This window comes from Berghia stephanieae, chromosome 5 (genome assembly GCF_034508935.2).
Source record: "Berghia stephanieae isolate SIO BIC M18660-M18661 chromosome 5, UCSD_Bste_1.3, whole genome shotgun sequence".
NCBI classification, from domain to species: Eukaryota; Metazoa; Mollusca; class Gastropoda; order Nudibranchia; family Aeolidiidae; genus Berghia; species Berghia stephanieae.
Genome location: NC_088364.1, coordinates 7,238,506 through 7,251,599, shown reverse-complemented (window position 1 = coordinate 7,251,599; position 13,094 = coordinate 7,238,506). Strand labels below are relative to the sequence as shown.

At 35.1% G+C, this 13,094-nt stretch overlaps 1 protein-coding gene across 1 annotated transcript; it reads right to left on the bottom strand.

Annotated features, from left to right (window-relative positions):
* Positions 1–334: 334 nt before the first annotated feature.
* LOC144972327 (uncharacterized) lies at positions 335–13,063 on the bottom strand. Its single transcript, XM_078913420.1, has 11 exons — positions 12,960–13,063; positions 10,342–10,586; positions 9,232–9,315; positions 7,870–7,958; positions 6,996–7,178; positions 6,191–6,328; positions 5,337–5,392; positions 4,510–4,646; positions 4,044–4,168; positions 2,038–2,817; positions 335–1,007 (listed from the first exon to the last, which is right to left on the bottom strand). The coding sequence occupies exons 2-10, from the start codon at positions 10,571–10,573 to the stop codon at positions 2,647–2,649; spliced, it is 1,215 nt and encodes a 404-aa protein (XP_078769546.1). The 5' UTR covers positions 10,574–10,586; positions 12,960–13,063; the 3' UTR covers positions 335–1,007; positions 2,038–2,646.
* Between the last annotated feature and the right edge of the window lie 31 nt (positions 13,064–13,094).

The window sequence follows — 13,094 nt, the reverse complement described above, 5'->3', positions numbered from 1 at the left end:
AAACGTGGGAGGTCAAAGACCCCAGCCAGACAGTGGGAATATGTGAGGTTAAGAGTGAAACTTAACCGTATCTGTAGGAAATCAGATATGGGGGATAAAAGACACAGCAAGTGACCTCTCAGCCCAACTTGGGAGGTCAAAGACCCCAGCCAGACAGTGGGATTATGTAAGGTTAGAGTAAAATCTAAAATGGGGTATAGAACACACAGCAAGTGATCTCTCTGCTCAACATGGGAGGTCAGTGGACCCAATCCAGACAGTGGGATTATGTAAGGTTAGAGTAAAATCTAACCTTACCTGTGAAGGTTAAAGAATTCAAAACAAAGTGCGGGAGAAGAAGAATAAATTAAGTATACATTTATTATGAATTTGGCTCTGAGTTAAAGAATAGTCCAAAATATTGAATATAAAAACTAACTCAAACTCTTTTCTAGTTGTGGTGGACGGCGTCGACTGTATAACATCCCTCTCACGGTGGAGTTGTCGTATCAGTAAGCTCTGGGTTCGAGCCCCTATCGCCGTGAAAAAAAGTTTTTATTCTCAATTGTCTTCTGGCACTTTTCTACTCACTATATTTCCTGTTATTATCATATCAACAATAAAGAGTAAATTAGACATGTCATAGTGACAAAATAAAACAAAAAAATTATGAAAAATATCCGCATTTTAAGAAAGTCAAAATACAAAAAATTCCATCTCTATTTAAAAAAAAATAAAATAATTACCTGAATAAACTTTATAAGAAAGTTAGTGGAGTTTAATTTGGCCGACTCAACAGTTCTGAGTAAAATAACATTCTAGCCGCTTTTCCTCTAAAACTTTACCCCCCCCCCCAAAAAAAAAACAAAAAAAAAAAAAACAAAAAACAAAAAAATAAACAAAACCCAAAAAACCCGCCGAAAAAACCCAAAATAATATGCGTGAGTGGCAAGTATGATAAACGCATCATATTTCAGTAAACTGAAAAAAAAAACAAAACAACAAAAAACAAATAATAAAAAAGACCTCTGGAAAATAAGAAGAAACTAAGAACAATAACATGAAACAAAACATTGTTATTATTAAAACAAATCGAGTAGACTTTTGATCCAATGAGACTTTCGACTCAATGAGAGAAATAGAATTTGCCGCTCCCCATGAAATTAAAAAAATTCTTTTAAACATTTGAACAATATCTTACAAGATCTTGAATATTATGACAATTTGCCTACCGCTGTCTTTGTTGTATCCGAGGTCCATGGTAAAACATATGAATTTGCCCCTGACAGGGCAGATGTAGCCTGTATTTCTACTCAATAAATCAATAAATCTGAATAACCTGTAGCAATCAAACTTTGAGATGCAAAGATTATGTTTAACAACAAAGGAACACTTCAGCTAGTGACTAACAAAACTATCACATAAATATTGTAAAAATTATTTCATCATCACAGTAATTATGTAAATAAGAATTGGACCTTGTTAACTGTTATAGCAATGTTATAACAAAGAAAACATATCTTTGGTTCAACAGTAAAAGTAATACATCATCACAAAGTTCAACAATTTCTATACAATGTAATGATAATGATAATGATAATAATAATAATAATAATAATAATAATAATAATAATAATAATAATAATAATAATAATAATAATAATAATAATAATATCAGGCAATTATACAGAGCATAACCCTCAAAGAGGCACTTAACACACACACACACACATACACACACACACACACACACACACGATTTGCATTTAGAACAACAAAAATGTTAAATGTGTAACAATTTATCTTTCAGTTAAATAAAATAGTCTTTAATTTAGACTTCAAAATAGTAGAACAGTATGATTTCCTCATCTCTTGCAGAAGTTTCTACAAAAAAGTTGCAGGCTAAAGACTTCTTGACAAATCAGGGATAATTTTAATTAATTGTTAAATTTTTTGAGGGCGAAAAAAAAAAATGGATTTTATCACTTACAGTTATAGCAGAGGTTGTCTCATTTATGATCATGGACAGAAATTGAAACGGTAGGAGAGAAAAGATACAGCAAATGTTTATCTAACTCGAATCCTGCAATAGGAAAGACAACTCTCTACACACCCTGCTCAAGCAAACATAAATTTTTTGATAAATACATCAACAATATGAAATAACAAAGCAACATTATCACCGTATTAATTGACATACATAATTTCAATTAAACTGACCAGAAAATACATTTTATATAATAAAAGTCGTTGTTTGAGGAAAAGCCACTCATAATACGTACGTAATAAAATTTCAATCAACAATTAAAAGTTCCTAAAAAAGAACAAAATATAATGAAAGAGAAACATTTCAAAATAGTACATCAAAAAGACAATTGACTGAAGAGTGAGAAACTATTCCTACCATGACCCCCGGGCAGTCATCAAAATGAGAGCTCTTCAATGATTAGGATACACAAAATGATAAAAAGCATAATATTGACTATAACTTGACTCTGAATAAAGAGACTTTGTTATGTGGAATTAAAACAACCTAGAAAAAAATATTTTAAAAATCTGGCACTTTCATAACAATGAAACAAATATTGAAAGGCATTTTCCGAGTCGATTGATTTGTATGGCTAAAATTTAACACACCATAACAAATATTCCAGACTCTAAAACACGTCATAATTGTTTGGACAACTCTTGAATGACATATTTAAACTTTTTCTCCATTTTTTCCACATCGTCATCAGTGACGTCATTATGGGTCACGTAGCGAACGGAATTGCCGGAAAATGGAAACATCAAAGCTGAGATGGATTCACCAAGGGTCTTTCTCTCAAGCTCTGTGACCTGAAAGAAAATTTGGTTATCTTAGTCATTTTTTGGTTTCCCATGCAAACCTAGTTTTAGTTAGTTTTAAGGGTTTTACGGCGCTTGCAACACATTAAGGTCATATCAGCGCCAGTAAAAAGGAAGAAAATAGGACAGTAAAAAGTTCTAGAATTACAATTAAAGCATCCAAGAATAGGGTAGACAAAGGGGAATTGGTTCAAATAGGGAACAGACGTAGATTCCAAAAGCACACTATCAAAGTACTTAGTTTGAGATCACCTAAAAATCTCATCCAGACACAAGCACTGGTCCCCACGAAGAGGAATACACTCAAATGTTTACAAATCATATATAATACATAAACAAAACATAAATCAGTACATAACAGAGAGATGATTTACAATGAAAAATATATCATCTCCCAAAACTAACTACACATTTGACTGTTTCCCTCCCAGCCAGGGTATCCGGCCAAGGCCAGGACAAAACCAAGTAATCTCATTCCAAGACAAAGACAGAAAGCATGTTGGAAAACAGACATAGGGGGATAGAAGACACAGTATGTACCTCCCTGCCCACTATGGGAGGTCAGGATCCCCACCCAGCCATGCAAACCTAAATAACAAATAATAAAAAAAAAAAATGATAAAAAAAAGGTAATTAGTAATTATACATAAAAATGATAAATTGTGCTCAAAAAGAAAAGACAAAATATAAAAGAAAAATTGAAAGTGAAAAAAAAATCCATTCTTTGTAAATTCAAAATCTTTTTTTTTTTATACAGGAACACCGTCAAATTAAATGCTAATTTCAAGTGGGTGTTGTTGACTTTCTCATTTACTGCGCTACAGTTTATCATCCTGCCAATAACTAACTTCTAAAGTCTTTGTACTTTTACGCCAGATCAAAGATGTCAGTTTGTTCTTCTGTCAAATCTCATTTTGTCCTTCAGAGCCATTAGGCCCAAAGAGTCGGGGTTTTTCCCTAGTGTCTATAGCGAGAAACTGACAATAGCAATTGTTTGCTGTCCTTTGGAAAGGACGTTAGTCTATCACAAAGTATTACCATCAAATCTAACAGACCCAGCTACCCAATCACTGCTGGGTGGATTGGTGGGGGGCTCATATAAAAATCTTGACTTCACCTGGGATAAATCTCAGTCCCTTTGGGTGTGAAGCAAGTGCTCTATCAACTGAGCTATTGGGGCCCACACATTTTGTTTTTACTCCAGTATTCAATTTTACCTGACTCATCCTTTCAGCAAACTGTTGTGGTGTCACGTGACCAATCATATCAACCAGTACAATGTTGGTGTGTACACCTTTGAGGTCAACGTGACACACTGGGTTTCCCTGTAGACTGTCTATGGCTGGACGAAGTGATAGAAAGAAAAAAAGGTCAAGGTGAATACTAAACTAAACTGGTAGAAGCCATACAAACCAAAAGCAAAAAAAAAAAAAAAAAAACCCAACTAAAAACAACAACAACAACAAAGAACAAAGGCAAAAAAATCCCCCCTCCCCAAAAAACAAAAAAAAAAACCAACAAAACTCTTCAGCTTGTCATAATAAATACTAAACAAATGCTTGTAAATTTAATGAGCTGTAAATTGCAGAATGGTCTTCCTGTATTTGAGTAAAAACTTTGAGCCCATTTTACAATACAAACGTGTGCTTTTGTTTATCTAGAGACTATCTACATCCCTCTCACCTTCAGCAATCCTCCTTGCCCGTTGATGGTCCTCTTTCAGCTTGTCGGCCATTTTATCCAAAGCATACAAAGCTGGGGCTGCTATCACACCAACCTGTCTCATACCACCCCCCAGAGCTTTACGAGCTCTTCTAGCTCTGATGGGTAAATAAATGAAAACAAATAATATTAATAACTAAAAACTACCAAAAACCTGCCAAACAATTGGCATCTGCAATTCATAAAATTTATTAAGAGTTTACAATACTGGTGGGAAGGGGGGGGGGGGGGGTAAACCATAGCCTGATATCGAGGTGACTTAGATGATCAAAATCGAAAAATAAGGCAGTTGTTTTGAGTTTATAAACGTTATCGAAGGCAATGGATAACATTTAAAAGAAAAAAAAAGCTTTATTCAGTTTGGCTTGGGGGTGACAGGTAGGTGTTTAAGTTTAAGGCACTCCACGGTGAAACCAGAAAATTTCGGGTTAGGGCCTGCATCAGGCTTTTTTTCAATTTTTTCTTGACAAGATTATTAAATTCCAATTTACTCACATTGGACAACAAGGGTGATTCCTGTTGTGGTAAGTCATTTGTGTGATGGACTATCTGTATTCCTTAATAAAACTATTAATATTAAAGAAATAAACAGGCAATGGCATCTAACGATACTACGAGGAAGGGCCTTATATTTTTTGTTATCATATTGGCAAATGGAATGAAAGCCTGAAAGTCCTTAAACAAAAAAAATCTGTCGTTGACCGAGTAAACAACTTAAGAAAACTTTTACCTCATAAATCGATAGTATTAAAATCAAACTAGTTAGCAGTTCCAGAACAATCACTTACAAATAAATAAAATCCTCACTCCCAGCAACAATGGAGCCAACCGGACAACACAAGCCCTGGAAAAAAAAAAGTGGATTGGTTCGTGAGAATTTGCAATTTAAAATGGACAAAACTCCATATCATAGTCTCATTTAAATACAAATATTCTATATTATCAGAATTACCCCCCCCCCCCCCCCCAAAAAAAAAATAAAACAAAACAAAAAAAAACCCAAAAAACAAAACAAAACAAAAAAAAACAAATAAACAAAAACACCCCCCCCCCCCCCAAAAAAAAATACACACAATCAATTTCCATCATAAATAACATTGTACAGATGTATATAAAAATGGCCATGATTGCTAAAGTGATTCAATTATATTTTGACCTTTTAACTTTAGTGATCGCTGACAGAAATCATGAATGTCTCAACGATCCTCTGTGGGTCCCAATTGCTCAGTTGTTAGAGCATTCCCTTCACACAAAAAGGGACTGGGATCGATTCCAGTTTATGTCGAGATTATTTTCTGACACCCCTGACCACCTAGCAGTGATTGGGTAGCTGGGTCTATTACATTTGGCAGAAGGCACTTTGTGAGAGACCAACGTCTCATCCAATGAGTAGCAAGAAATTGCTACAGTCTGTTTAATGCTACCAATGTGGAGTACACACTATCTCCATGAGCCTCACAGCTCTCATGTTCCATTCACATACAGACACACACACACACACATAAATACAAACACACACATACACAATGCGACACATAAGCAAAAAAGAAAAAACAACCCTAAAAACAACCAGATTGAAAAAAAACAAAAAGAAGCAAAAATCAGAATACAACTCTACAAAAGATGAACAACCATCACCCACTTTGCTGAAGGCTACAGACACTGTATGTGCTGGTGCAGCAATCTCTGAGACAGGAACTCCTAGAGCCACTGCAGCATTGAATAACCTGGCACCGTCTAGGTGCAGCTTCAGGTTCTTTCTGTCTGCAAGTTGCCGTACCTAGTGGGTGTGAACCAAGAATATAAATATAATATATATATATATATATATATATATATATATATATATATATATATATATATATATATATATATATATATATATATATATATATATATATATATGTAGTGATAGGAAAAATAAACTTCGAACAAGAAAAAAAACAAAAACTATTAATATTAAAGAAATAAACAAATCCAAAAATATAAAATTTTCAATGTAATTTGCACAATAAAGCTCTGAGTTGTAAATGATCAAAGATGACAGAATCCAATCCTAAAAACAAAGTTAGGGTGACTTACTAGCAAAGAAAGCTATGATTGCCACAATCCAAAAGCATTCTTAATCGCCTTCTTCTGGTACATGACATGTAAGAAAAGTAGCTTTTACAACAAAAAAAACAGGCATGCACAATACAAACACGCTGATGAAAAGAGAATGTTACGACAGAACAACAACAGTACATCAACATTGTGATATGAAGTGGAGACAGTATCATCCCAACAAACTCTTAAAGATACTTTACATTCCAATCTTATTCATTAAGCATGTTTAATAAAATAGCTCAAAACAAACCAACAAGAAAGAAAATTAAAAACAACCCCCAAAAATTTTGGTATGGAAAAAAGCAAGGAGGTACAGTTTTTGAATATAAAAAAAAAGTTACCGAATGAATGTATTCACCAGGAACTGCCTTTCCACCACATCGGTTGTGAGTGTTTTCTAGACAGATAAGTTTGGTCCATGGCTGGTGTTCATCATTCGTCACTCGAATGCTGTTCTCCATCTCCTGTAGGTCGATCGTTCCATCTGGCAAGTTTTGAACAGTACGTAATTGGGCACCACCAAGCTGAAAATAGTAAATTTAGGTTTCATCAGTGCCTGTGAAAGGGAATATGATGCAATGGTAGAAGAAATAAAAAAACCCTTTGTCCGGGGGACTGGTTCAAACGGGTTCCTGCAATAAGAGATACAACCAAAATGTTGGTATATTATGTATACAGTTTCTACTAACAAGAACACAGGTGATTTATGGAACAACAAAATAAAAATCATCTCCCATACAGCCTACAGCTATCTTGCTGACTCCCTTTCAGCAAAAGATCCCTTGCAGAGTCCAGAAAAAAAAAAAAAGAAGAATTCCATTCCTCAGCAAAGACACTAAGTCATATAGAAAGGACAAATAATATAAATGATAGAGATAGTGAAACTGGATTGATATTGAAAACCTGGGCCAAAAGGCGACCTGCTTACTATTACAAAAAGCGTGTATAATTACGAAATTTTGGCTCTAAATTCAGAATTCAGGAGCATCTCTCAATCATTAACACTTATTGAAAATGAACATTGATGCCAAGTACATAACCATAAGAATTTTGCAGTGTTATTTAATCCTTGTGTGAGTAAATTGCTGATTAATAAAGTTAACTACAGTCACTAGGATTTTTACCTCCTAAAGATTATGAATTAAATTTTTTTTGGGTAGGCAGGTCTGCTCTTACGGGATCTCCTCCCACCTCAGAACAAAGTAAAGAAATTACCTGTGCCACAGCTGCCACTTCGTAGTGATAGATGTGGGACTCGTTGCCTAGAATGACTTCATTGAACCTGCCCTCACACTGAACCATGACTGAAAAGAGTAAAGGAGGAGGAGTCTTTCATCAACATATGTTTCTTACTATCGATTATAACCAAAAAAATTACCTCAAAATAGCATTATGTCAAGTTATTTAGATGCTGAAAAATTGAATTTATAATTAAAATATAAAAGTCTGGGGTAGGTCTACTTGATTTCCTGAGGACCATAGATAACATCTTAAAGTGACAAAATCTGCAGTCTCATATTTTGTAATAATTCGAGCTATAAAATCACTTTTTGACATTTGACTCACTCGAACATAATACCATTTGGACACGATAGATCACTGTTGGTGTTAGCAAACAAGTTGTTCGAAGTGTTTCCGTCATTAATTTCTTTCAACCAAAATAAGAGATAAAACTAGTCCTTTAGAGCCATGATACCCATGGAGCTGGTGTTTATCCTGGTTTCAATTGCATGAAATGGACAATAGTAATTTCTTACTACCATTTAGATAGGACGCTAGTCTACAAAGTACTTTCTACCAAACCAAACAGATCCTAATACCCTATCATTGCTGAGTGGACAGGGGGTCAGAAAAAAAAATCTTGACTTTACCAGTCATCGAGCTTGATCCTTTTGCATTTGAAGCGAGCGTTCTACCAACTGAGCTAGCTGGAACCATCAGTATGTATCATCTCATTGCACTGGAAGCGAGCAGTATCCAAATGGGGGAAGGGGAACAACTCAGTCATTGGTGAGCTCTCTAACTGCAGCAATTTGCTTATCATTTTAATTCAAAAATGTTTCATATATAATATAAAATAATATCACATGAATGTCTTGAACCGTTTTGTGCACTACTTGCCTTTAAATATCCCTTCTGAAAATTGGATTGCAGTAACAGTTTTTGTGTCATTCATCCTTCTTATAATTTGTACGGTTGAAAATCATAAAAACATCATACATGGGGGAAGTGTGACACAGCCGTATTTTTGTTTCATATAAAAAAGGTACACAATTCAATTTCCTCTGAATTCAACAGAGTGGCCTTGAGCAAGTCACCTTGCCCTTGCCCACTTTGTGGCACTACACTGCTGCTGACACCTGAGTTATTTCAGTCTTTCCTTGTAATAGACCCTAAAGACAAATATTCTTCTTGGGGACGAGTAAAGGAAATTTCTCTCTCTTTTCTTTTTCAAAAATTGTAATAACCAAAGATTTAAAAAAATACTGTGGGAAAGAGATGATTGATATTGCAACTCAAAATCCTATAAGCTCGAGCCACAATACGAAAGTGGCAAGACAACAGCTACCCACTCACCTGCAATTGTGTTCGCCATTGTGCATGTCGGGACAAACAAGGCTGCTTCCTTGCCAACCTTCTCTGCAAACACTCTTTGTAGTTCTTGTGAATTTAGAAGAAAAAAACAAACAAAAACAGGAAAATATCAAAACTACTGGTTGACATCTAATTATTGCATTTTACATATGATTATTTTATATACATTTTTATCAAATACAATTTTTTTTTTTATATGACTGACTACAATGATCCAGAATGACAGGTAGGCATTCTTATCTTGTTGTACTCCACTGATTGAGACAGGGGTAATTATTTATGCTTTTTCAGTATTTTGTGAGTGAGCACTTGTTTGAAAAAAAAAAAGCAGTCCTTCAGAGCCATTAGGCCCATGGAGCTGGAGTTTATCCCAGTTTTTATAGTGTGAATCTGACCATAGCAATTGCTTGCTACCTTTTTGATAGGACGCTAGTCTAACAGACCCAGCTGCCCAGTCAATGCTGGGTGTGACAGGGGGATAAGAAAAAAATCTTGACGCACCTGAGATCAATCTCTGTACCTTTGCATGTAAATCGAGTGCTCTACCAACTGAGCTATCAGGATCCCTGAGAACTTGTTAAACTTTTGTTTTTTTGTGATAAAACTGCATCAATTTTCTGAAAATCTACTGTCTTGCCTCTTATTTATTGTAACTCTGCAAAATGTTGAAATATTTTGATAAAATCTAGGCATAGAATTGTTAGATAGCGTCTGTGTGAAATTTTCATATCATGTATCAGAAAATTTGTTCTATAGTAAAAACTAGGATGAAAAGAGTTTGAATCCAATAAATTTATCAATTCAACAAAGAAAATAAAACGCTCATCTTCGTTGTTTTTAATGATCACACTTCTGTGATAAAATCAACATGTCCTTGGATATAACAAGAAGCGTAACAAGAATGTATGCTCAGTAGGCTACCAATGTCCGTGTGGTATTTTTGTTTAATTTTAAATACACCGAATGTGTAAGGAACAAGACAGTGTTTTTGTTTGTTTTGTTTTGTGCAAAGAAAAATAAAATTCTTTAGTTGTTTTAACACTATCTTAAAATATTTTTTATTATGACATAGAACTTATCATGAGAAATTACCATTGACGGTTGGATCTTCCATCATCACGTCATCCCCAACCACAGCATCCATCATGGCTTGTCTCATCTCAGGCGTAGGCTTAGTTACTGTGTCACTTCGTAGGTCCACCACATGACTGGCTGAAGTGGCTGTTGACATTAGGAGACGGGGATTTCCTGTCAACTTTGCTCTCCCTTTACTCATACATCGAGAAACTCCAGACAAGATTTGAAAACATTGCAGTCTTGACATGGTGCCTTTTTATCTGAAATGAATCAATACTTTGAGTCATGTTCAAACACATCATGTAATGAAATGTATCTTATCCATTTAATGGACTCAGCTATTGGTTCATTATTAAATGAAGAAAGAGGGGTAACCTGATTATTAAGTAGTGAGGCTTCAGCCAATAGCTAAGCAAGACGGAATCCTGGTGTGATAAAGTAAAAGTATAAAATTAATTTTATTCAGTAATTCTTTCTTCAGTCACACTGGATATCTAAAATTAGAATATCATAATAAACCAAAGTGATTCCGGAATCTAATAACATCTCTAAAACATTATTACACACAGTTAAAATAAGTAGAATAACTCGCTGATGTTGTAAGGAACCAGTTCCGGGCTCATCTCTCACCCTCACTAGAGATTAGGAAATATTCTTTCTTATTTATAATATGGGTTTATTTTTATATTCATAGCCATCCTATAAACGATGACTAACAAAAGTGTTACTGTGCTTTTTAAACATTTTGGAAGGTGGTTCCAGATATTTGGGATGTTTCGAGTAAAATAATGTCCTCCACAAGTGATGTAAGAGCTTTTTCCTTGATTAGCGAGCAATTTACCACTCGATGACTAGTGCGGGAATACAATATTTGCTCACTAATTACTGGAAGCTACATATATTGATTTGCAGGTCTGATTCTGATATGCTGTGATTATCCCCAGACACCTGTCTGGGGATAATGGAAATTCGTTATCCCCAGACACCTGTCTGGGGATAATGGAAATTCGTTATCCCCAGACACCTGTCTGGGGATAATGGAAATTCGTTATCCCCAGACACCTGTCTGGGGATAATGGAAATTCGTTATCCCCAGACACATATTTGAAACTCCGCTCTTTTAAACAATTATCCACATTCCAGAATATGGAATGTTTCCGAATGCACATAGAAATAAGGAAAGTTAATAAATATCTATAAAAACATAACATTAACCAACATTAAATCAGTTGTTCCTACATATACACAATATGCGTCGGCTTCGAAGTGGGTGTCATGGCCGAATGGTTTAGTCGTCTGCCCTGGAAGTTTTACCAGAATCAACTTTATGGGTTCGAATCCTGATTCCGCCACTTTTTATTTTTTATAATTTAGATTCCGTCTTCTTTTTACAGAACGTTGCAATGCAAGGAATAAATGTCCCACCCATCCTCCCCCCACCTTTTTTTTTTTTTTTTTTTTTGCGCGAGTCTATCAGTTTCTCCTTTTTTTTTGACCTTTTGTTCCGTTTCTGAGCATGAATTTCTTAAAATTGCTTTTATTTTTAAAAAAATTATTGTTTGTTTTTTTCTCCTCTATCTGACCATTTGATCGCTCTCTGAATATTTCTGTTTGTTTGCTTATTAATTATTTATACTTTTTAAACACTTTTTGAGATCGAAGTGGGGACGAATATGACAATTTGCTAGAAACTAGAAAGGAACTAAGAGAGAGAGAGAGAGAGAGAGAGAGAGAGAGAGAGAGAGAGAGAGAGAGTAAGAGAAAGAGAGAGAGAGAGAGAGAGAGAGAGAGAGAGAGAGAGAGAGAGAGAGAGAGTTAGTTAAAAAAAAAAAAGAGGTGGGTGGAGGATGGATGGGACATTTATCCCCTGCACCGTTCCGTAAAAAGAAGACGGAATGTAAAAACAAAAAACAAAAAAAAAAAAAAGTGGCGGACCCAGGATTTGAACCCGCAACGTCGATTCTGGTAAAACTTCCAGGGCAGACGACTAAACCATTCGGCCATGACACCCACTTCGAAGTCGACGCATATTGTGTATATGTAGTAATAACTGGTTTAATGTTGGTTAATTTTATGTTTTTATAGATATTTTATTAACTTTCCTTATTTCTATGTTCATTTGGAAACATTCCATATTCTGGAATGTGGATAATTGTTTAAAAGAGCGGAGTTTCAAATATGTGTCTGGGGATAACAAAATTTGGTTATCCCCAGACAGGTGTCTGGGGATAATGACAGCCATTCTGATAACCTAAAATTGTTCTAGATTATAGACCCATCGCTAATGGGAAAACTCTCAAACCAACGCAAAAAATTATCCTTAATAAGAATGTAGAATCAAGCCCAATGAAGCTCTTTCAGATTCAGAGATGACACATTGTATTTCTTGCTTGATAGTGCGGGGTGAAACCTTAAATTGCGTTCAAAACAACGTGTCCTTGTGTCCATAAGCAGGTCTGACATCCAAACCCACTTAGTCTTAGACTTTGATTGATAGGAATGGAATGGACAATGTTTTACGTCATTTTTAAAAAAAAGATTTCCATTATTACAACATTGAGCCCATAAGGAATTAGGTTATCAGATCTACAAATAAGTGCATGTCGGTTCAAAGTAATGCAGTATAATTTTACCATGAAAAGCTTAGAATGAAGTTGAGGAGAGCAAAGTTGAATATGAAACCACCGGGGTGGATTTGTTTACACACTACACACACAGAGGTCATTCAAAATACCCCGGAAGCATTTGACCTGTGTTTGGTGTTTTGT